At 44.4% G+C, this 25,261-nt stretch overlaps 1 protein-coding gene across 1 annotated transcript in view; it reads right to left on the bottom strand.

The window, feature by feature from the left end:
- Positions 1-25,261, bottom strand: part of LOC119962107 (kinesin heavy chain) — a 251,142-nt gene that overhangs the window by 77,557 nt on the left and 148,324 nt on the right. Inside the window, exons 8-11 of the mRNA XM_038789984.1 lie at positions 19,735-19,859; positions 15,898-16,002; positions 8,003-8,151; positions 3,418-3,566 (exon numbers count right to left, since the gene is read on the bottom strand). Of these exons, the coding sequence (XP_038645912.1) occupies positions 3,418-3,566; positions 8,003-8,151; positions 15,898-16,002; positions 19,735-19,859 (528 nt within the window). The remainder of the gene's footprint in view (positions 1-3,417; positions 3,567-8,002; positions 8,152-15,897; positions 16,003-19,734; positions 19,860-25,261) is intronic.

Raw genomic sequence — 25,261 nt, 5'->3', positions numbered from 1 at the left:
GCCCCTTAATTGGAAAAAATAATTGGGTAATCTAAATTTGTTAAAAAAAAAAAAAAAAAATCAGTGCATGCTCATGTGGGTGGGCGTGATCCAAAACTTTCCGTGGAGGGGGGTGAAAGGATGCCCCTACTTGGCAATGGGGGAGGGGTTGGATTTGCTTTGCAGGGGGGAAGAGTTACTAGCCGTTATGGGGCCACCCGCTCAAAATGGTGGGACAACAGCGTGATTCGTGACGGATTTCCCCACGCATAAATTTGCAAGGCAAGGGAGAGTGAATCCCTTCGGGACGCCGCTCCCTGCGTAGCGCAAACCAGACGTGATTCAGCTCCGGCGGGAGAACATATTTTCCCAAATCATGAATCCAGCCACATATATTTCACACAAGTTAGATTGGACTTTGATTGGGGCAGCACAGTGGCACAGTGGATAGCACTGCTGACTCACGGCACCAAGGTCTCAGGTTCGATCTCGGCTCTGGGTCACTGTCCGTGTGGAGTTTGCACATTCTCCCGTGTTTGCATGGGTTTAACCCCACAACCAAAGATGTGCAGGCTTGGTGGATTGGCCATGCTAAATTGCCCCTTAATTGGTACAAATGAATGAGGTACTCTAAATTTATTTAAAAAAAAGATTGGACTTTGATTAATCGCCAGTTCGCAATACTTATCCATTCATCCAATAAGTATCTAATTTCATTACACAGCCAAAGAATTCATTATTATTTCCCAGTAGACAACTAATTTCTATAATTATGTCTTGAAAATTAATTACTAGGGGAACACATCGCTTTGGAATTTGAATTGCTCTGGGAAAAAACATTTAATTTTGTTGCAATTCACATAGACCATGGGGTGGCATTTCTTTTGCACATGAGCTGAAGTGAGACAAACATGAACAATAATTTAATTATAGTTACTTTGGCAATAGTTTGGCAAGACCTCATCAATAAAAATCTAAATTCAACAATGGGATCATGCAAAAGATGCTTGAACAAACCTGCGGAATGGCGTATTTCAATTATTCAAATTCTTGACAGTGGACATATAGAACAAAATATGGCTCATCATTTAGAAAAAAATCATCACCTTCAAATAATGCTAACCTTAATTAACTACTCAAAAACGCTTCACTGCAGCTTCATTCAATCCGTAGTTCTGTTTCTCAAAATGTATTGCACGAGTATAAAAGATCTTAAGAATCCAAGACCATTTCTCATTAAGGTTTTGAACTGTGTTGGATCCATGGGAACAATGGATTTTAATATAAGCAGGCTGCATTAGGGAGCTGTGTCACCAATATATGGATGACTGTGGACATTTCAATGTTGAAATGTATCTATACGCTCCTTCACAAAAGCACATCATACTTACTTCCATGTAAGTATTCAGATGCCAAGAATTATTTTACCTGGTCAAGGAATATGAGTGTCACGGGCAAGATTGGCATTTATTCCGCACCCCTATTTGCCCTTGGGAAGGTGCAGTAAGAACATAAGAATTAGGAGCAGGATTAGGCCATTTGTCACCTGTTCCTCCATTAAATAACACCATGGCTGATCTGATTGGAGCCTTAACTTTCCTGTCTGCCCAACCATTGATGGTGGTGTCATCTTTTTGAATGGCTGCACCCACAGTGCTGTTAGGGAGGGAGTTCCAGGATTTTGACCCAGCGACAGTGAAAGAACAGCGATATGATTCCAAGGCAGCGATATGATGAGTGACTTGGAGGGGAACTTGCAGGTGAAGGTGTTCCCATGCATCGTCTGTCCTTGTCCTTCGAGATGTTAAGAGGGCACAGGTTTGCGAGGTGTAACGCAAAAATGGGAAAATATGTAATTTGAAACATGGAAGTCTGGCAAAACCTGACCGGAGGGTACATGTGAAAATGCAGGGAAAAATCCCACAAAGGTTTAACAGCAGCTGCAAAAGAAGGTTTTGAAATGCCTTTATCAAACAGGCGTTAAGAAAACAGCCTGTAACAGCTCAAGCTGTAAAACTGATGCATGTCTTTCAAGTTAAAGCAGATTGACCTTTTAGTTACATGAAGGGGAACAATATTTTGCACCTCTTTGAAGTTAATTATTTTAGTCAGCAGTTATTAAAGAATTGCCAGGATCTTCAGTTGAATTGGGTGACAAATGTTTAGGTGTGAAATCTTGCTGACACCAGGTGAATATGGGAAGCCGGAGATGACGTGTCCATGAGAGCACAAGTTAACCCCAAATCGGGGTCAGAGTTCTGACAAGCTAAGGGCACTATTTGATAATAAAGCAACTTTAGAAGTGACAGGAACCAGGATGTAACACCCCTCTAGGATCAAAGCACTTTTGAACATTACAAAGGAAAAAATTTAATCAGAGTTTAATGAACTAAAGTCATGCTCAACATGAATGCGTAGTCGTATTAGAAGTAATTAAGATCAAAGGTACATTGAACAATCAAGAGCAAAACAAAGATACTTTACGATAATGTCATATAAACTTAATAACTGCTAGAAGGGAAATATAAACCCTAAATCAATAGCAGCCAGCAGAGTCAGCTCTCATAGCTGCCCTCGGTCATGGGAAGGATAGAAGACAGAAACCGAGCAGAATAGCGAATCCATCAGGAGAAAACCAAAAGATAAAGAAGAGAGATTGTCAAGGTAGACCTGAACGTCTTTTCAACTAACCAGGAGAATCCAGAAGCAAGATCTTTTTACTTTTCTATAAAGACAGTGATTTTATTTTTGAGAAGAAAAATACAATAATAAAATAACTTAAAAGTTTTAACCTGAAACAGTGGTTATTACAAAGTCTACTTTACTTACTTAGCAACGTGGGGCCCTGGCTACGAAGTGGAAAGTAGATGAAATCTTCTATGGGTTACACCCGGGGATAACTTCAAAATATAGTTTGACCCGAATAGCACCCACCTAAGCCTATATAGGAGTCAGGGAGTGAGAATCCCTGTTCACCATTTAGAATGTCTTATTGACCCTTTTTGGAATAGGGGGAATTCTAAGAATAGTGGTGAGTTTTTTACTTCAGAGGTGCTGTTGAAGGAACCTTGCAATGCATCTTGTATTGCAGTACAAACAAAATAACTTTGAGTTTTGGATTATAGTGGGGCATTTAAAGGCATATTTATAATATGGGATTGCCTAGAGCCAGAAGGAAACCCTTAAAATAGCAGATCCCACACAAGAGTCACCAAATGAATCAAAATTCAGTGTTGATTTCACTGGATTATCTGAAATTATGTGTCATTAATGGAAAAACTAAATGACTCCCATTATTTTGAACTAATCATGCACACAATTGTTCTCTTTTTGTGGAATTCACCCTGCGATATGAAGCAAGATAACTAAGCACCAATTCTCATCCATTAATAGTGTCAGATAATAGTCTCAGATAAAATCCAACTTTAATGAGTTTACCATTTCGCCATCTGTTTAGCTCCATCTCCAGATGTTGAAGAGCATTCTTCAAGGACTTATTTTTCTCTTTTTCCTTCTCGTATTTCTTCTTCCATTCTTCTGCCGTCAACTCCAGGTTGACAGATGCAGTATTCTTGATGGTCTTAGCTCTATTAGAAGCAGTTATTTATAAAGAGAAATTCACTGCATTGGTAATGGTTATTAGTCATCTTGTTTCAATGAAAACAAATCAATAGGCTAAGGAACCTAATTTCTTCTTAAAATGAAGTTAATCCTGACAAGGAATTATACATTGCACGTCTTGGGGAAGAAGTTAAAGGAAGCATAATTTTAGTTCCAGCAGTGTACACGTAAAGTAATCTCACTGTAAACAGACATGGCAGTCTTTCCTGATGAACTATCCAATACTTCCTATCCTTTCAACTAACCATGATCAACCTGCATTTTGGAAGTTGAAGTTCACCCACCCTCCCAAGGAAACAGCCAGTGATGCAATGGCCAAGGAAAGGACGTAGGATTCCCCAATCACAAAGCACGTCCCAGCTGTCTCAGCAGAGACTTCTTCTACCTGATTAGATCGCCTGAGCAAATGATCCACATCATCATTTCTTGATTACAAAGATCATGTAGAAAAATTGCAGATTTTTAACCATCCTACATCTACACTAGTCTCGCTACCTACAATTCTTACAGGCAATGCTCTATAAATTGACCACGTCTGTTACCCTTTCCCCAAATAATGCACAAAACACTATTGAGTATCTAGGTCTGTTCATGCTACTATAACCTCGAATCCTACTTGGATGGGAGCTTTTCTAAACCTTAAAATTATTGTTGATGTGGCATCGAATGATCAGTGAAGAAACAGATTTTCCCATCCTGATGCTGGGTGAGTGGAAATGGAGGTGGTTGTCCTTCCCCCATTCGTGCCACCAACTATATTGATTGGTGTTGGAAAATAAATCAGTCGTGAGCCCACATGCATCACTCCCACCCTTGCGGGCTCCACTTTGAGAGTGGCCATTTTACACCCCCAGTGATTAACAATAGGGCTGTGTGATATATGATAGGTATAATATTATTTCTGTACTTTAACTTATAAGAAAATTATAGTTTAAACCATTCATTACAATGTCCTTTGAACTGAAGGGCTATTATAAGAAAAATAATGCTTAGTTAATAGTAGCCTTGGTCATCTATTACAGTAAAAACCTAAAAACATGAAATCATGTGTCATTCTTATCAGCTATTTACAGGAAACTCAATTTTCTTTTTAAATGTTCAATCACTATGGGAATCACATCAGTCCTGGAACATTTGTTTATATAACTGTACAACATATCTGATTATGAATGCCTGGCTGAACTCCAAACGCAACTACGTTTATTCATCGTAACACCTTTATGACCACAAAAGAGAGTATTTTTTGAATGACTGTTTGTTGAGGAACATAGTAATTAGGAGAAGTAGGCAATTCATCCCTTTGAGCCTGCTCATTCATTCAATCTGTTCATGTCTAATCTCTTCCTGGTCTCAAATCCACCTCCCTGCCCGTTCCCCATATCCCTTTAACCTGTTTTGCATCAGAAATATATCTATCTCCTTCTTGAAACCATTTAATGATTCAAACTCCACCCACTATGGGGCAGCGAGTTCCACAAATTAACCACCCTCTGCGAGATGCTGTTACTTCTCATCTCAGTTTAAAATCTACTGCCTCTCAACCTATACCTGTGACCTCTCATTCTTGCCCACAAGGGGGAACATTTAATCTATGTTTAATTTATCAATCTTTCTTGGTATTTTATATACCTGGTAAATCTCCTTTGCACCTTTTCCAAAGCTTCCACATCCTTCCTCATTCATGAGGCGACCAGAACTGCACACAGTACTCCAAATGTGGCCGTACCAAGGTTTTGTACAGCTGCATCATCACCTCACGGCTCTTAAATTCAATCCCTCTGCTAATGAACGCTAGCACACCATAGGACTTCTTCACAGCTCTATCCACTTGAGTGACAACTTTCAAAGATTTATGAACATAGACCCCAAGATCTCTCTGGTCCACATTGCCAAGAACCCTACCGTTAACCCTGTATTCCGCATTCATATTTGTCCTTCCAAAATGGACAACCCCACACTTCTCAGGGTTAAATTCCATATGCCACTTCTCGGCTCAGCTCTGCATCCTATCTATGTCTCTTTGCAGCTGACAACAGCCTTCCTCACTATCCACAACTCCACCAAACGTCATATCATCTGCCAATTTACTGACCCACCCTTCAACTCCCTCATCCAAGTCAATAATGAAAATCACAAACAGCAGAGGACCCAGAACTGATCCCTGCAGTATGCCACTGGTAACTGGGCTCCAGGCTGAATATCTGCCATCCACCACCACTCTCTGACTTCTGTTGGTTAGCCAGTTCGTTATCCAACTGGCCAAATTTCCCACTATCCCATGCCTCCTTACTTTCTGCATAAGCCTACCATGGGGAACCTTATCAAATGCCTTACTAAAATCCATGTACACCACATCCACTGCTTTACCTTCATCCATGTGCTTGGTCACCTCCTCAAAGAATTATAAATTGCTTATTGTCACAAGTTGGCTTCAAATGAAGTTACTGTGAAAAGCCCCTAGTCACCACATTCCGGCCTATGTTTGGGGAGGCTGGTACGGGTTAAGTGCTTTTACTTCCTCTCTTTCTCAGCAGAAAGCATTTAACTGCTTTTGATATGGTCAGGAGCTGTCAATCATAGCTAGATGTTTATAAATATTGCGGTTATGTTCATAACAGGGTTCCTGGGATGTATTCAAGCGTGATGGAAATGAAAATAAACAATCCAGATATCTGTCCAGCTGGAAGCTATTACCTGTCACTTGCAGTCTACTTGAAGCTATTTATCTTTCAAAATGAATAGACACCTTGCCAATCATACGAACCAAGGGGATTTAAAGCTTTGTGATGTGTTTTGCCTTTCTAACAGCTGTTGCTTTCTACACTTCTGCCTGAAGCAGCAGATATAAGGAGCAAGTGAGTGAAAAAGGTGCTCTTTAGCTTCCATGCAGGAGTGGCTGATGAGGGGAGTCTCAGTTATGGGAAGGAGTCTCTGATATGGGGGGATTCTCTGATATGGGATGTACTCTGTTGAGGAGTGCTCTCTGAAGGAGGGGGTCTCTGAAATTGTGGTTCTCTGATATGGGTGGTCACTGATATGGGAGGACACTGATATGGGAGTCATTGATATGGAGGGTTCTGTGATGGGGATCTGATGGGGTGTCTGAGGGGAAGTCTTATGGAGGAGTCTGGGGTGGGTCTGATGAGGAGGCTGGGGGGGGTGGTATGGGCATAATTTGCATTGTGGAGAGTGCGGGGAGCACTTCAATGGACTTTGGGGTAACCTACCTTCAGTACTTACCCCGTGGCCCACCATGAGGTCTACTGTGTCAGGGCATGCTGGCAAATACTTACACCAGTCACCACCAACATGGCAAACGGGTTTAAATGACCCATTTGCATGCACCCACTGGCGTGAGGTGCAAACCTTGATACCACCGCCAATGAGGGACCGGAGCACCGGCGCCGATCCTCTTTCATCTCCGATACGAGATTCTTCACCGCATCGGGAACTCCGCTATCGGTAGCAGGCAGCAAAGAACCTCCCCCCCCCCAGGTCTTACAAATTTTAATGGACCTGTTAAAATTTGTGGTTTAACAGTTGCGTAATTCTCCAGCCAGCAAGATGGAAAATAATCAGTGTGACTACAAGTGGGAAGCCACCACAGACAGTAGCTGACCAAGATTGCTGAAGGATGGAATGCAGAGTTAGCAAATTTATGTTTACTGATTGGCATTGAAATTCCCTCTAGCAAGGAGTCATGCAGCAGAGGGAAATATTATGTGAGACTATTGCCACCAAATGTTATTTGCATTCCCTTTATCCATCCAATCAGCCTCTTATTAAAGAGAAACTATTAGATTTGTCTAATGCAATTATCTTTACCAGATGTATTTGGCTGTCCTTTGCTTGGCTCATGCTTCCACAATCTAATTTACACACTGAAAATATGCTCGGCTTCTCTTGATGTCTAAGAGCTCCAAGTATTGACTGTTCTCTAAATCCTCTCTAATGCATTGTTGCTTTTGAAGTTAGGGTGATGGTAAATTGCAGTCAATGTTTAAAAAAAAAGACGATGCACTGATTTGCGTGAAGTCAGAATGATTTCCCTTAATTTATGTCCAAATACCCTCAAGATTTGATAACCTTTGCTGATAAGGCCTCTGAGATTGATTAGAAGCATTGCACCGTCAATATTCACACCAAAAATCCATTTACTTCCGTAACAAAGCTATGTGACCAAAGGCTTATCTAATTATCCCATGGTCGAAAACCCTCAAGTCAAGTGGAATTTTGATCCAGAATACTGAATCTTTTAAAATGAACATTTCAATTCACAAACGAGCTGGTAAAACTATCTTTAACGAAGTTGCTAGCAGTTCAGTAAAGATATACTTCATATGTCAGTGTCACACTAAATTAGTTGCCACACTATTAGGAATAGCTTGGATGAGACTCCTACCTCTGGCCAAACATGAGGGTGGTTTTTGATTCAGCGTCATTATAACTGGAAGGTGAACAGCATATAATGATGGTAGTGCGGCAATTCCCACCAAGTGAATCCTGTAGAATTCGGGTCATTTTACTGTCGCGATATGGAACATGCGATTTCTGTAAACAAAGAAAACATATTCAGAGATTCACAGAAGGATACACTGTAGAATGACCTGGCCTATCATGTCTGTCAATGGCTCTTTGAAAGAGAGAAGCAATTAATCTCGCTTCCTTACACATTCCCCATAACCCTGCAAAATGTTCCCCTTCTGTAACAGGGGGAACATGTAAGGCTACTGGAGTTAAAACCACAATGTATTAACGTTTTTAAAATAGCTAATTGACTGCTGGTACGGTTTGATCTCGTGGAATTAAATGGATACTTTTAATGTCTCCAATGTGTCATCTTTCATGCTAAATGCCGAAATGTAACATTTTGTTTCAGGGTAGAGGGGAACAGAGGAATGGAGACGGGAGAAAGGTCTTTGTTCCTGTCACTTGGAAGCTTGTGGGGGGGGGGAGGAGGAATCCATAGAATCCCTACAGTGCAGAAGGAGGCCATTCGGTCCATCTAGTCTGTACCGACCCTCCAAAAGAGCACCCCAACCAAACCCACTCCACCACCATATCCCAGTAACTCCACCTAATCTGTACATCTTTGGACACTAAGGAGCAATCTGGCATAGCCAATCCACCTAACCTGCACATCTTTGGACTGTGGGAGGAAACCGGAAAACCCGGAAAATCATTCACTTTCTCCCTTCTTCCAAACCTTCCTCCCCTGCTCTCCTGATGATGTTAACATTTGGGGGGGGGGTTCAGTACATCTTCTGAGCAGCCATTATCTGTGTGTGCACCTCAGTCACAAAGTGGCAACAAAATATTCACTGCAGGAGACATCAATGCCCAAACCCCTCTTCACTAAACCACCAGATATGGAAATTCAACAGACGGCAATCAGGAGAAAGAATAATCTGGGCAACTTTCCACTTCCTAACCCAGGTTGTTGAGGTCAACTCTAGGTAGCCTGCCCTGATGTAGATCAGATAACAGCAAAATCTTGAAATCCAAAGTGGGACTTTCCAAACTGATGCCAGGAAAGAGGTGGTAACTTACCCTGGCAGCTCATTGGAGGTCATTTGTCTTCTTCCTAAATTGGACGGCAGTCCTCTTGGTTATGTTGCTCGAACTGACAGCCACTACCTCCCAGGTGGCATTGTGGACCCTGCTACTGGTCCTCCCACCCCTTTGGTGGAAGAGCGTGACCCACCTCTCACCCATGGCATCGAGAAGCCTGACCAGACAATGCTATCCCCAAAGCAAGGAATAGGTCTGCGCGCCGCCATGCTTCTGTGTTGACTAGGAATGAGTGGTGAGCTGCTCCTTATTAGCGGCAAGTTGCTGAGGCCCGAGGAAGGTGAACCAGTCGGTAAGGCAGCCAATAATGTCCAGAATCCCGTGTGAGGCTCATTTCTGGCACTAGGTGCTGTTGAACATGGGCCACGATCTCGGCATTACGGTAATCGAGAAACACCCCGCCAAACGTGCCCAATACTGGACATTGAAATGTTTCCGTTGAATCGCGCCCGTGGTTTTCCCAATAACAGAATTACTGAATTTTGAATTCGCTAAATAAAGACACGGATATACGTCACTGTCATATTTTCTGAAAACGCGATCATTCTTTTACACTACATTACTTCAGGTGGTTGCAAGCACAACATCAGACAAGGTAAGCCCCACTTAGGATTCCAGTTGTAAGGTGTTATTGATTTACACACAGTTAGCTTTCATCTTCAGACCATTCCTTTCTTATTTATATTGTAACATAAATCTATAAAACCGATTAAAAACCCCATGTTAAGTGCATAGTGTGCTTTATTGTCTGGAATCTCTTCAAATAGCATTCGGTGCTCAGACAAATAGTGATTTCCCTGAGATCAACGCAGCCTATAATATATTTTTCCAGTTACGCACATAATGAAGACCAGAGACAGGAAAGCATACAACAGCCTTGAATCATCCTCTCAGCAAATGTAAAGGCAAAGGACACATAGGAGGCACCGTTTCATAGCAACAGGGCAAGAGCAATTATCAGGGTTACTGCTTTGTCGTTGAACCAATTTACATCTACAATGTTTCATGACAGATGTGTGGCTATAGAAAATTATTCCTATGGTTTACGGATTGATAAAAGCCTGTCAATTGACCAGACTATTCATCAAATGATCAACCAGTTTCTAGAACTGCTTTGATTAAAATTTATAAAAATGTATGTGTTGACCAAAAAAATAATTAAAATGGTGAAGATAAAATATGAGGAAAATCTAGCAAGTAATATCAAAATGGATAGCAAGAGCTTCTTTACATATATAACTGATCATAGGCCCCTTTGAGAATAAGACTGGGGAAATGATAATGGGGAACCAGGAAATGGCAGAGGAGTAAAACAAATGCTTCGGGGTAGATTCTCCATTGACCAACCCCAGTATTGGGGTCTGCGATGAGGCAGAGAATCGCAAAATCGGGATCAGCGGCAGATGTCGGAAGGCGCCAATCCAAACGTGATGTACTGGCCCCATCCCCCCACCCACTGGGGTATTGGGGTCCATGACAGCACGCCAGTGGATGCATGTAAATGAATGTAAATGGGTTTTAATTTAGTGGGCCCGGCATCCTATGCACCAGCAGTCCATGATTCTCCAGTCCCCCGGGCCGGGAATCACGTGGGCGCGGATCAGTTGTGGGTGCTACCAGCATGGCTGTGATGTGATGGACCTCACGGAAGGACAAGGGGTAACTCCTTAGAGGGATCGGCCCCAAAGTTCATCTGAGGACCACCCTCCCCCTGCCTGCATAATGCACAACCAGCCCACCCCTCCTCTGCCAGACCATCCTGCCCCATGCCACCCCATGCCACCGCCCCCCCCCCCCCTCGTCCCCCCTGCACTCCCTTAATAGGGAGACTCCCCCCGGGTACCTCATGAACAGAGAGAGGAAGGGGAAATCATGCCTGACAAACTCATTAGAGTTCTTTGAGGTGATAACGAGCAGGATAGATGAAGGGGAACCAGTGGATATAATATATTTGAATTTCCGAAATGTGTTTGATAAGATACGACACAAAACACTACTTAATATATATAAGAGCCCATGGGTACTGTGCAATGAGAAGAGAATCATTGCCAATCTGGCTGTGCGAGACCCCTTGGGGATGAGCGACCATAACATGATAGAAGTTTGTACCAAGATGGAGACTGAAGTAGTTGATTCGGAGACTAGGGTGCTGAATCTTAATAAAGGGAACTATGAAGATCTGAGGCGTGAGTTGGCCTTGATAGATTGGGGAGAGTTATTAAAGGGATGACAGTGGATAGGCAAACATTCAAGGACGCATGGGAGAACTGCAGCAACTGTTCATTCCTGTCTGGCACAAACGCAAAATGGGTAAGAGGGCCAATCCATGGCTTACAAAATAAATTAGAAATAGTATCTGATCCAAGGAAGAAGCATACAGATTGGCCAAGAAAAATAATAGGTCTGAGGATTGGGAGCAGTTTAGAATTCAGCAAAGAAGGACAAAGGGATTGATTAAGAAGGGGAAAGTACAGTACGAAAGGAAGCTTGCAGGGAAAATAAAGACTGACACTAAGAGTTTCTGTAGATATGTGCAGAGAAAGAGATTGGTAAAGACAAACGTAGCCCCCCTGCAGACAGAAACAGGGGAATGCATAATAAGGGACAAAGAAATGGCTGAGTAATTAAATACATACTTTGGTTCTGTCTTCACAAAAGAGGACACAAATCAGATACCAAAAACGTTGGAGAATGAAAGGTTTAGTGAGAGGGAAGAACTGAGGGAGATCAACATTATTCGAGAAATGGTGCTGGGAAAATTGATGGGAATGAAGGTGGATAAATCCCCAGGGCTTGAGAATCTGCATCCCAGAGTGTTTAAGGAGGTGGCTCTGGAAATAGTGGATGCTATGGTGGTCATCTTCCGAGATTCTATAGACTCTGGAACAGTCCTGTAGATTGGAGGGTAGCTCATGTCACTCCAATATTTAAAAAGGGAGGTAGAGAGAGAGCAGGGAATTATAGTCCAGTGAGCCTAACATCGGTTGTGGGGAAAATTCTTCAATCCATTATCAAGGACTTTATAGCGGAACATTTAGAAAGCAGTGGCAGGATCAGTCAGAGTCAGCATGGATTTATGAAGTGGAAATCATGCTTGATAAATCTGTTGGAATTCATTGAAGATATAAGCAATACAGTTGACAAGGGGGAACCAGTCGATGTGGTATATTTGGACTTTCATAGAACACAGAACATAGACCAGTACAGCACAGAACAGGCCCTTTGGCCCTCGATGTTGTGCCGAGCAGTGTCCGAAACCAAGATCAAGCTATCCCACTCCCTGTCATTCTGGTGTGCTCCATGTGCCTATCTAATAACCGCTTGAAAGTTTGTAAAGTGTCCGACTCCACTATCACAGCAGGCAGTCCATTCGACACCCTAACCACTCTCTGAGTAAAGAACCTACCTCGTATATCCCTCCTATATCTCCCACCCTGAATCTTGTAGTTATGCCCCCTTGTAACAGCTACATCCACCCGAGGAAATAGTCTCTGAACGTCCACTCTATCTATCCCCCTCATCATCTTATAAACCTCAATTAAGTCACCTCTCATCCTCCTCCGCTCCAAAGAGAAAACCCTAGCTCCCTCAACCTTTCCTCATAAGACCTATCCTGCAAACCAGGCAGCAACCTAGTAAATCTCATTTGAACCCTTTCCAATGCTTCCACATCCTTCCTATAATGAGGTGACCAATACTCCAAATGTGGTCTCACCAGGGTCATGTATAGTTGCAGCATAACCCTGCGGTTCTTAAACTCAAGCCCCCTGTTAATAAACGTTAACACACTATAAGCCTTCTTCACGGCTCTATCCACTTGAGTGGCAACCTTCAGAGATCTGTGGAAATGAACCCTAAGATCTCTCTGTTCCTCCACATTCCTCAGAACCCTGCCATTGACCCTGTAATCCGCATTCAAATTTTTTCTACAAAAATGAATCACCTCACATTATCAGGGTTAAACTCCATCTGCGATTTTTCGGCCCAGCTCTGCATCCTATCAATGCCTCTTTGCAGCCTACAACAGCCCTCCACCTCATCCACTACTCCACCAATCTTGGTGTCATCAGCAAATTACTGACCCATCCTTCAGCTCCCCCCTCCAAGTCATTGATAAAAATCACAAATAGCAGAGGACCCAGCACTGATCCCTGTGGTACACCGCTGGTAACTGGTCTCCAGTCTGAAAATATTCTATGTGATAGTATGTGATAGACTTTCAGAGGGCGTTTGACAAAGTCCCGCAGAAGAGATTATTGTGCTTGGGATTGGGGGAAAGTGTGTTGTGGTGGATAGAAAACTGGTTGGCAGAAAGGAAACAAAGAGTAGGAATTAATGGGTCCTTTTCAAATTGGCAGGCAGTAACTAGTGGGGTACCACAGGGATCGGTGCTGGGACCCCAGCTATCCACAATATATATTAATGATTTGGATTAGGGAACAAAATGTAACATCTCAAAGTTTGCAGATGATGCCACATTAGGTGGGAGGGTGAATTGTGACAAGGATACAGGGATCCAACAGCATGATCTGGACAGATTGGGCGAGTGGGCAAATCAATGGCAAATACAGTATAATTTGGATAAGTGAGGTTATTGACTTTGGAAGCAAAAACAGGAAGGCAGATTACAACCTGAATGGTTGATAATTGGGAGAGGGGAGTGTGCAGCAGGACTTGTGTGTCTTGTGCACCAATCGCTGAAGGTAAGCATGCAGGCGCAGCAGGTGGTAAAGAAGGCAAATGGTATGTTGGCCTTCATTGCGCGAGGTTTCGAGTACAGAAGCAGGGATGTGTTGCTGCAATTGTACAGGACCTTGGTGAGGCCACACCTAGAATATTGTGTGCAGTTTTGGTCTCCTTTTCTGGGGAAGGATGTTCTTGATTTTGAGGGAGTGCAGCGAAGGTTTACCAGACTGACTCCAGAGGTGGCGTGACTGTCATATGAGGAGTGATTGGCTAGGTTAGGATTGTTCTCGATGGAGTTCAGAAGAATGAGGGGGGATTTCATAGAGACTTATAAAATTCTAACAGGACTAGACAGGGTAGATGCAGGGAAGATGTTACCAATGATGGGTGTGTCCAAAACTAGGGGTTACAGTCCGAGGATTCAGGGTAAACCATTTCGGACAGAGATGAGGTGACATTTCTTCACCCAAAGAGTATTCATTACCACAGGAAGTAGTTGATGCTTAAACATTGAATATATTCAAGAGGCGGCTACATAGCACTTGGGGAGAATGGGATCAAAGGCTATGGGGAGAAAGCAGGATTAGGCTTTTGAGTTGGATGATCAGCCATGATTGTGATAAATGGTGGAGCAGGCTCGAAGGGCCAAAAGGCCTCCTCCTGCTCCTATCTTCTATGTATCTATGTATCTATCGTGCTGGGGATAATATATTAGCATGGATAGAGGCTTGACTAACTGACAGAAGGCAGGGAGTTGGGATAAGAGGAGTATTTTCAGGATGGCAGCCTGTAACTACTGGACTGTCACAGGGATCGATGCTGGAGCCACAATTATTCACAATGTATATTAATGATTCAATGAGGGAAGTGAATGTACTATTAGCAGATTTGCGGATGACACAAAAATGGGTAGGAAAGCAAGTGTTGAGGATGACACAAAGAGTCTACAGAGGAATATAGGCAGGTTAGGTGAGTGGGTAAGAAACTTGGCAGCTGGAATATAATGTAGGAAAACGTGAAGCTATGAACTTTGGAAGGAAGAATAAAGGAGCTGAATATTATTGAAATGGGGAATGACTGCAGAAAGCTGCAGCACAGAGGGATTTGTGATCCTCATGAATACAAATGGAATTTTGGCCTTTATTTAATTGCGAATGGAGTAAAAAAAATAGAGAAGCCCTACTAAAACTATACATGGTATAGTTAGCCTACACCTGGAATACTGTCAACAGTTTTGCTCCTCAAAAGAAAGATATATAGGCATTGGAGGTAGTGCAGAGAAGGTTCTTTGGGTTGATCCCAGGAATGGAGCCATTTTCTTATGAAGAGTGGTTGAGTGGGTTGGACCTGTACTCATTGGAGTTTAGAAGAATGAGCAGTGAGCTTATTAAGACTTATAGGATTCTTGCGGGCTTGACAGGGTCGATGCTGAGAGGATGTTTCCTCGTGTGGGAGGGTTTAGGACCAGAGGTCATAATCTCAGAGTAAGGGGTCGCCCATTTATGACAGAGATGGGGAAGAATTTCTTCTCTCAGAAGTTAGTAAATCTGTGGAATTCTTTACTGCACAGATGTAGAGGCTGGGTTGTGAGTATGTTCAAGGTTGAGATAGGAAATCAAACGGATAATGCAGGAAAGTGGATTATATCAGATCAACAATGATCTCATTAAATGGTGGAGCGGACTCAATGGGCCGAGTGGCCTACTTCTGCTCCTAAGGTGTTATGGTGTAATTATCGTATGTAATAACATATTAATTCATATTTTCAATACCTGATAATCACATTATTCAACTACAAGGCTGAAATGTTGGGTTCATGTGTCACCCATTAAACATGGGTGACTGACCAGTTCTCCCTCGACAGTGCATGAGATTCGGTTCAGTATCCATCACATCATTGTGGCACCAACCCTTCCTTACTAATCAGATGGCATCATTCAAATGTGGTGCTGCAGATATTAGCTTGTGGTAAAATCGCAGCAAAAATACAAGGCCAACAGGAAATTCTGTGCATTATAACACTGTACTGAGGAGACTCACCGTTCCCTCGGCCAGAGCAGAAATCACATTTCCCAACGCAGAAAGGGACTTATTGATATTTTTAGCTTCATCGAGGACAGCTCCCTCAGCTCCAGTTTTGCTGACCTAGAGTGAGCAGATACAAACAGACAGTTTGGCATGAAGATGCTCGAACTAACTAGCTTACATCTTTCTTGCATGTAGATATCAAAGTGATTGGTTTGAGACTTGTCAAGGCAAACCTCAACGTTAATTTTCGAAACTCAAAAGATATTCAGCATATTTATGTTAACCCTTTCCATGGATTTAATATAGCTTTTCCTTTTCTATAAACCAACTGATCGTAAGGCGATGAAAACAGTTTGAACAAAATCAAAGTAACTGATTATCCCTTCCTGGGATAATTCCAGGAAGTGCGGAGTGAAAGATCAAACTGGTTTATTGTAAACTGTAAATAAAGCTCCACATAAAGCAAACACCCCAGCCCAGGACTATCAGTAACTGCCTGGGATCTGGGAGCTACCTTTAAAGGTCACTGCTAACGAGCTCCAGCTGGGCGGGCCTCCGTCAGCTCACCACAAGAACTCGTGTTCTACGATGCCCATGGGGAGGTTAATCAGTGGTCCCCTGTGGCCCCCCGTGAAGGTTCTCCACCTCCCACTCCCCTCAAATCCAAATCATCTTCCTAACCCCCACAGCAATGAGGCCTATTTTGGCCCTTGGCACAAGATGCTATTTTAATAGTGTGCGCAGGGGTGACAATAAAGTTGCCACGTTTGGAATAAATTTGCCACAGTAGTTTCCAAGGCCTAGGAAAGATTTTAATTCTGTCGTATTTATCATAGAATTTACAGTGAGAAGGAGGCCATTTGGCCCATCGGGCCTGCACCGGCCCTTGGGAAGAGCACCCTACTCAAGCCCAGGCTTCCACCCTATCCCCGTAACCCAGTAACCTGGCTTAACCATTTGGACACTAAGGGGCAATTTAGCATTGCCAATCCACCTGACCTGCACATTTTTCGTGGGGCTGGTGCCCTTTGATGGCCTAAAATTTATCCTCCAAGGGTGTAGTCCTTTTTTATTGAGTTGGTATGCTAGGTGGATCACTTCGCCTGCCTGGAGCACACATTTTTCTCATTTGAGATGGACACATTCATCGGAAAATCGTCTCAAAACCTCTGCCAATTTTGCTAGGTGCTCTTTTTCTGTGGCTTCTGTGATTCATACACCATGCAAGTATACTGTCAATTAGGTAGACCTTGGGGAATGTTCTCCATCACACGTTGAAAAATGGTGCATGCTGACGACACTCCAAAGGGCAGGTGTGTACATTCGTATAAACGCTTATGGATGCTGAACATCACGTACTTCCTGGATTACTCGTCTAGTTCCAACTGGAGGTAGGCATGGTTCGTATCTACTTTGTCAAAGGTTTGACAAAAACCCCCTGATAGTTTGGCATATAGATCTGCAAAGGCAGATTGACTTGTTGGGCGTGTGGACAGTGACGACCGATGTTGCCCACTCTGCAAGTTGCACTGGTCATATTCTCCTGACGCTCCCTAACCACTCGAGTTCAGACTCTACTTTGTAAGTAAAATGTATAGGACTGACCATGTCCTGAATATTTGGGTAGGGCATTTGGTTCCACATAAATATTTGCCTTTGTTCTTGCTCCCTTTATTCTATCAAGCCCTTCTTGGAATACCTCAGGGTATTTGCCAATGACCACGTATAATCCACCGGTTCCTAGTTTAAAAATTTGTAGCCAGTCCAGACAGATCCCTCTGGAGCCAGACCCTGTCCAAGAGGTTGGGTCCTGGTCCTCATACACTGAATGGGAGTCAGGCCATCTGCTGCCCATAGGTAATTGGGGTCACAGTGGTCCCCTTTGCCTTCAACAGTTGTCCTGTATATGTGGCCAACCTGGTCCTGGTGTCTCGCAGGCCTAGGGGCAAGGTGCCCATCCGGAGAAGCCGGAAGATCTGTTCCCCAATGATGGAGATGGCAGCTCCCATATCCAGCTCCATTTCCAGGGAATGGCCATTGACCAACAGTTTTATCTTTATCGGGGCAACCTTAGGGGTGGTGGTGTAGTTTAGTCGCATCATTTCGTCCTCTACAAACGTCTAGACTTGCAAGGCCCAGGCCTGGTGGCTTTGACATCCGGCCTGGGCAGCATGCATACTGCTGATTCTGGCAGCCTTGCCTGGGTAATGTCCTTTGGCCACAGCAATCTTGCAGTTGACACTTGTAGTCTACAGGGAGGCTTCCCTGGTACTTCTAGGATTATCGGGGAGACTTCTGAGATACCGGAATGTCCTGGCTGAATGTTGAGTTGCGGTGGGTGAGGCACATGGGATCCGTCACTAAGAATCCTAGCTTTACTGTATGAGGATCCTCCACCCCTAGCCTGAGAACGCTATTGTCCATCATCCCACAAGTTCTAGGGCCCCTTCCTCAGTGTTCTCCAAGGAATATGCTAATTTTATGGCCCGCTTGAGGTCTAGAGTGGGATCTGCCAACAATTATTTTTGTACTGTGACATTATTGATCCCGCACACTAGCCGGCCACATAGCATCTCGGTCAGGGGTAGGCTAAACTCGCATTATTTGGCCAACCTCCTTAATCCAGTCATGAATTCTGTCATGAGCTTGGGGATCTAATAAAGGGGTATTATTACGGACGGCTTTGGGTCGTAATAGTTCTTTACTAGATCCACAAACTCATTGAACATTTTAGTGTCAGGGGCTGCATGATAGGCTGAACTCTTAATAATATTGAACGTTGGGGCCCCGCATGATGTCAAAGGGATTACTTTATGTCTGTCACCCCCTTCTATGCTGTTGACATGGAAGACATAGTGCATGCGTTTGGCGTACTGAGGCCAGTCTTCCACCTCCACATCATAAGGCTTGAGCTCCCCAAACAAGAGCATTTTCTTTTACCATTGGGGAGTTTTGATAAGGCTGCTCAGAAACCCATGCTTTATCCTCATCGCCAATGTAACAATTCCAGGAGGTACGGAGTGAAAGGCCAAAGTGTCTTATTTTAAACTGAAGATAAAACCGCTCCGGCGGAACACAAAACAAACATTCCAGCTCCGGACGATTAGGAACTCCCAGTTCGGGTCTGGGAGCTACGTTTAAATGTCCTGCTAAGGTCCCTCAGCTGGGTGAGACTTCACCCATTCACCACGGGAACTCGTATTTTACGAAGCCCATGGGGAGATCAATCAGCAATTCCCTGTGGTCCTGGGGAGGGTTATCACACTGATGGGAGTGGGGGGGGGGGGGGGGGGGGGGGGGGGAGAGCGACGGTGACTCCTAATGTAGAGGGGAGATACAGTGGGGAAGCCGCTAATGATATTTAAATAAATGGTACTGGGGTCACCGATCTTCCACGGCAGGAATCATATTACATCATTGGCCGGGACAGGGGCAATGGGAATGGGAAATCCTGCCGGCAGGAAAACTGTTTGGGGAATCAACTTTCCTGACAGCTGAAAACAGGGGTGTAGAATCCTGTCTGCTGTTTTTAATCCTCTTTGGTATCCCTTACAGTGAAGAGATCACAGAATGAATCTGATTTTTTATCAAACCAGACAGTAATGGCTCCATAGGCAGGGGCAGAATGATGGCTTTCTTTTCTGTTTGGCAGCCTACTATTTTAATTTTAGACTAATCACATTCCAACAACGAGAAAAGCATTTTTGAGTGCAAATCCTGCAGAGTACCAGTAATTCCATTAAAGTAAATGGAAAAAGTGGGGTTAGGCAGCTTAGATTTCTCTTCACAGTTTGTAGTTAAACCAGAATCACTGCATCACAATTAAATATCCAAAACAGGTATCCTCACCTTTTCACTGCCGGCTAAATCTACGAGGTACAGTTTGCCACTGAGTTTCTTCTCTGTCTCTATGTTCTCCTGTTTAATGTTAATGAGGAAGATGCTGTGGCTTCGCGAACTGTGTTCATTCATGTCTGTATGGACAAAAAGTAAGTTAATTGGAAGAGTCAACTGTTCACTTGTTCAAATGTTCACTGTCAAGTGAGATTCAAAAGTTAATTGGATAAATACTTGAACTTGCAGAACATTTGGGGAAAGAGCAAGGGAGCAGATAGTTCCTTCAAAGAGCTCACGCAAACATGATGGGCCAAATGGCCACCTTCTTTGCGGTAAGATTATAATAAGTGGCAATCCATATCGCTAAATCAGTATCACTGCCATCCAACGAGATGAAAAGGTATATGCCAACTTTATATTCCACTGTGCTTCCTCCCTTTGAAGCGGAAGAGCAAAATTTGGGGCACCAATAATAACATAGAAGCTTGGGCGCGATGTGGTGCAATTGTTTAAAATTTCAACCAAAGTTTTTTTTTGTGGTGACTCTGAAAAAACGTCATCCTTCATCTACCAATCCAATCGAGAACACAGTTTGACTCTGGCCTGAGGAAAACGGTGGCCCAACAGAAGGGATATTGCCAATTTCTGTTTGTCACGAATAGTGGCTGGAATTCTCCGGATGGCATGATTCACTTTTACCGCCGGCAGCGCACCCCCGCCAAAGCAGTATGGGCTGGTTCCAATGGGAAATCCCACTGAGAAGTGAACGGTGTGCGGCCGAGACACACCCGGCTGGGGTACCGGAGAATCCAGCCTGGCGTTTCTTTGCTTGCAGTAACGATCGAACACAAGAAAAGCAATCTGCCTTCCTCTTCGTTGCCGTTAATACTGCTTAACCATTCATGTTTTTATTTTATCAATTGAGAATTTGGCATGAAGGCAAGCATCCTGGGTTACTTGGAAGGTTTTTCTGCGAGGAACTGTTTACATTGGTGCAAAACCCTTTGCTTTGAGTAATAATCCACCACCACACCAAAGCAGTCTTTGTAACAGTGGTGTCTGAGCTTTAGGTCTTCATGAGCTACACAAATGTATGGAGCCCTTGAAGGTAGGAGGAAATGCATATAAAACCGCATCCCCATTAATTCATGTATATCTTCAAGCTACTGGCATTAACAGATCCTGGGCTTTCTGATTTATAAATGTATCCAATCAGGCAACAGAATGACCACAGACTTTTCCAAATTTCTAACAACTGCATATTACATTTAGGCAGCACCTTAACACAAGGAACACACCTCAGGTGTTTCATAGAAGCATTATAAAATGAAAAATGACACAAAGACATATAAGGAGCTATAAGGACGTATGTCCAAAAGCTTGGTCAAAGAGGTCAATTTTAAGGGGTTTCAGAAGGGAGGAAAGTGAGTTGGAGAGGCAGAGGGGATTTAGGGAAGAAATTAGGGTACAGATATCAATGGTGCAGTGATTAAAAACTGGGACATTCAAGGGACAGGATGTGGAGTAGCGAAAGTATCTCGGAGGGTTGTGGTGCTGGAGCAGATTACAGAGACGAGGAGGGGAGGGGTGATGCAGGGAGCTGAAGATGGGATTGAGAAATTTAAAATCATGCTGTCATTAACCAGGAACCAGTGTGGGTTTGTGAGCACAGGGGTGATGAATGAACAAGACCTGGCGCAAGTCAGGACATAGGCAGTGAATTTTGGATGAACTCAAGTTTTTGGAGGATAATGTATGGAAGGCCAGCCAGGAATCCCCTAGAATAATTCATTATTGAGGTAACAAAGGCATAGATAAAAAAAAACCACAAATCTAAGTCAAACAAGTCAATCAGAAATGCAAATAGTTAAAAGTGGCTCAATATCATACAGTCTAAGATCTATATCAAACATATCAAACATAGGGGCAGCACGGTAGCATAGTGGTTAGCATAAATGCTTCACAGCTCCAGGGTCCCAGGTTCGATTCCTGGCTGGGTCACTGTCTCTGTGGAGTCTGCACGTCCTCCCCGTGTGTGCGTGGGTTTCCTCCGGGTGCTCCGGTTTCCTCCCACAGTCCAAAGATGTGCGGGTTAGGTGGATTGGCCATGATAAATTTCCCGTAGTGTCCTAATAGTAAGGTTAAGGGGGGGAGTTGTTGGGTTACGGGTATACGGTGGATACGTGGGTTTGAACATAGAACAGTACAGCACAGAACAGGCCCTTCGGCCCTCGATGTTGTGCCGAGCCATGATCACCCTACTCAAACCCACGTATCCACCCTATACCCGTAACCCAATAACTCCCCCCTTAACCTTACTTTTTAGGACACTACGGGCAATTTAGCATGGCCAATCCACCTAACCCGCACATCTTTGGACTGTGGGAGGAAACCGGAGCACCCGGAAGAAACCCACGCACACACGGGGAGGACGTGCAGACTCCGCACAGACAGTGACCCAGCCGGGAATCGAACCTGGGACCCTGGAGCTGTGAAGCATTTATGCTAACCACCATGCTACCGTGCTGCCCCTGAGTAGGGTGATCATTGCTCGGCACAATATCGAGGGCCGAAGGGCCTGTTCTAAGTTCTATGTTCTATATCTGTTTTACATAACAGGGTCTAATTTACCAACAAACAACAAAAAATACAATTCCAAGCGTTTAACCAAGCCATTTAAGACTATTTGGACAAGAGTAACAAATACCTTCAAAATTATTTATCATTCTAAGAGCATCTTTTTGAGTTAACCTTGACGCTGGAATTTACTTGCTGGTTGAGGCTGAATCCTTTGGGAGGGTGCGCATGGGAAAGTATTTTTAGGAAAGGTATTTTTCTGTATGTATAATGTCTTCCAATCAGAAATGTGAATGCGCTTGTGACCATTTCACAACTGAAATCCAATTTTGAAAGTCCAATTTTAAATTTAATACGTCAGGTTACACTTAAGCAGTCAGCAGTCTTGAATAAGCAAGTCAGAATGTTTACTTTTCAGTTTTTTATATAGTTGTGATGAAAAGCAACAAACACATTCTACTCTGGAATAAGTAGAGAATAGCTAACTTCCATAATGGCTCAATGGGTTCACAGTTGAGGTTTAAAGATGCAAAAACCTAGGGGGCGGAATTCTCCGAAATGGAGGCAGAGTGTCCGCGCAGTCGTGAACGCCGTCACGTTTCACGATGGCCGAAACGGGTGCGGGCACAACCGATTCTAGCCACCACAGGGAGCCAGCAAGGCGCTGGAGCGGTTCACGCCACTCCAGCCTCCCTGCCCGGTGCCAACTGGGCGCCGCGCCAACCCGCACATGAGCAGTGGCGATGTGGCAACCTGCGCATGCACGGGGGACTTCCTCAACACGCCGGCCCCGATGCAAAACGGCGTGGGGGGTTCAGGGACCGGCCACGTAACAAAATAGTGCCGGGGCTGGAAAGGCCGGCCCGCCAATCGGCGAACCCCGATCACGGGCCAGGCTCCATCGGAGGCCCCCCCCCCCACCCGGTGAAGGAGCCCACCTCCCCCCCCCTCACAAGCCCCCCCCCCCGACCCTGCGCGCAGAGTACCCGCCTGTGTGGACGGCATCGGCGGGACTCTGCCGTTTCCGCACGGCTCTTGGCCTATCAAGGCTGGAGAATCGGCGGCCCAGACGTGGACAGCGGCCCGCGACCGACACAGCGCCAAACGCGTCGGCGCAAATGGCGCCGATTCTCCACTCCTCGGAGAATCGCATGTCGGCATCGGGGCGGCATGGCGCGTTTGCGGCGATTCTCCGGCCCGCTGTGGGGCTCAGAGAATTCCGCCCAGGGTATCAGCCAGGGTGATAATGGTGGTCCCTGAAGAATCTTTCTAGGACTCCCAGAAACGAGGCCACACATTGTACATTTTCAAGAAGCAGTTAGGTATAGCACTTGGGGCAACGGGGATCAAAGGATATGGGGGGGGGGATATGGACCATGAATTAGGCCCGTGGTCTTGAGTATATTAACAGCAAGTTTTTATTAACAACTCATAACTATATACATATATACAGTGTACATATATACCGAATAATAATAATAGTTTATTGTCACAAGTAGGCTTCAATGAAGTTACTGCGAAAAGCCCTTAGTCGCCACATTCCGGCGCCTGTTTGGGGAGGCTGGTACGGGAATTGAACCCGCACTGCTGGCCTTGCTCTGCATTACAAGCCAGCTGTTTATCCCACTGTGCTAAACCAGTCCCGAACAGGATAGAAGTATGGAACTGACTCCATCCAAGGTATTTGCACATCTCTGTCCATCTCTAAACTGACCCTGGTTCTGGGTCATGTGCCTTCTTGTATCACTGTGTGGGTGGCACACGACTAAGTCCCACATAAGCCCTGTCTGTACCAGACCCTACTACTGCAGAACACATCAATGGGACCACATTTTCACGGTGGGATCAGAAACCAGGCACTGGGATGAACCTCAACCACGTCGCTCGTACAATGTTATTTTTAAATGTAAATGACATAATTAAACCAGAAGCAAGCTCGGCACCCAATTAGTGACACTGAGCTTTCCCAGAAGCTGGGAGCTGCCTGCCAGGTGCAAGCAGCAAAGGCAGGTGGCGGCCATGTTGGGATATGCCGCTGCCTTACCAGATAGAGTGTGCAGCTCCTTACTGGGCCAGAGCTGGAGCCCAGTGGCCATTCAAACAAAGTTAAATTATCCTTGCGTTGGAGCAGTTGTTACAAATTTGGGTGTGGCTTAGATACTTTCTTGAGGTCAAATGATGAAGCGGTCTGAGCATTTTAATTCTATCTGGAGTTGATTCACAGTACCCTATATCTGCGTGTACAACGATATTTCCTCACGATCCAAAGTTTTGTATTTTCACGTATGCTCACCCACTCCCTCTGAAGGAGGATAGACTGAACATTTGGTGAGATCAGGCTTGATACTAATTCATAAGTTGCTTTATTTCACAGCATGGTGAACATACATAATAACGGTTATGATCGGACACACTTGATTCAATCAGTACAACGTATCTTCATGTCGTCCACAAAATAAAGAATTCACCTAATTTCTCCACATCAATGGACGATCGTACTTGACTTAAACAAGATAACTGCTGATTATTCTCTCCTGCACTCCAACATTCTGTCAGGATTTTTGCCCTCACTACTTAAGAGCCCTGTTTCAAGAAACTTTGGTCAGGTTTTTCTGCCCTACCCACCCCACTCACGCAGTGGTGGAGACGGCTCGCCACTGGTCGCCAGTGGACTCTTCCCATCCCGCCGAAGTCAATAGAAATTTCCGTTGCTCGCCGGCTACGGTGCTGGGAACCCACAACGGGGGATCGCAGGACCAGAGGTTTCACCAGTGGGAAGGGCCATAAAGTTTCGCCCTTTCTGTTCCGTGCTTTATCCCTCATTATTCACAACCAGAAACAAGACCAAGGGGCGCGATCCTCCGCAAATGCGGAGAATCGTGAAGGCTGCCGTGAAACTGGCCGTGTTTCACGGCAGCCTCCGCGCCCCCTCCCGGGACCCGATTCTGCGCCCCGGTCGGGG

Source organism: Scyliorhinus canicula, chromosome 2 (genome assembly GCF_902713615.1).
Source record: "Scyliorhinus canicula chromosome 2, sScyCan1.1, whole genome shotgun sequence".
NCBI classification, from domain to species: domain Eukaryota; kingdom Metazoa; phylum Chordata; class Chondrichthyes; order Carcharhiniformes; family Scyliorhinidae; genus Scyliorhinus; species Scyliorhinus canicula.
This window is presented reverse-complemented; position numbering and strand designations above follow the sequence as displayed.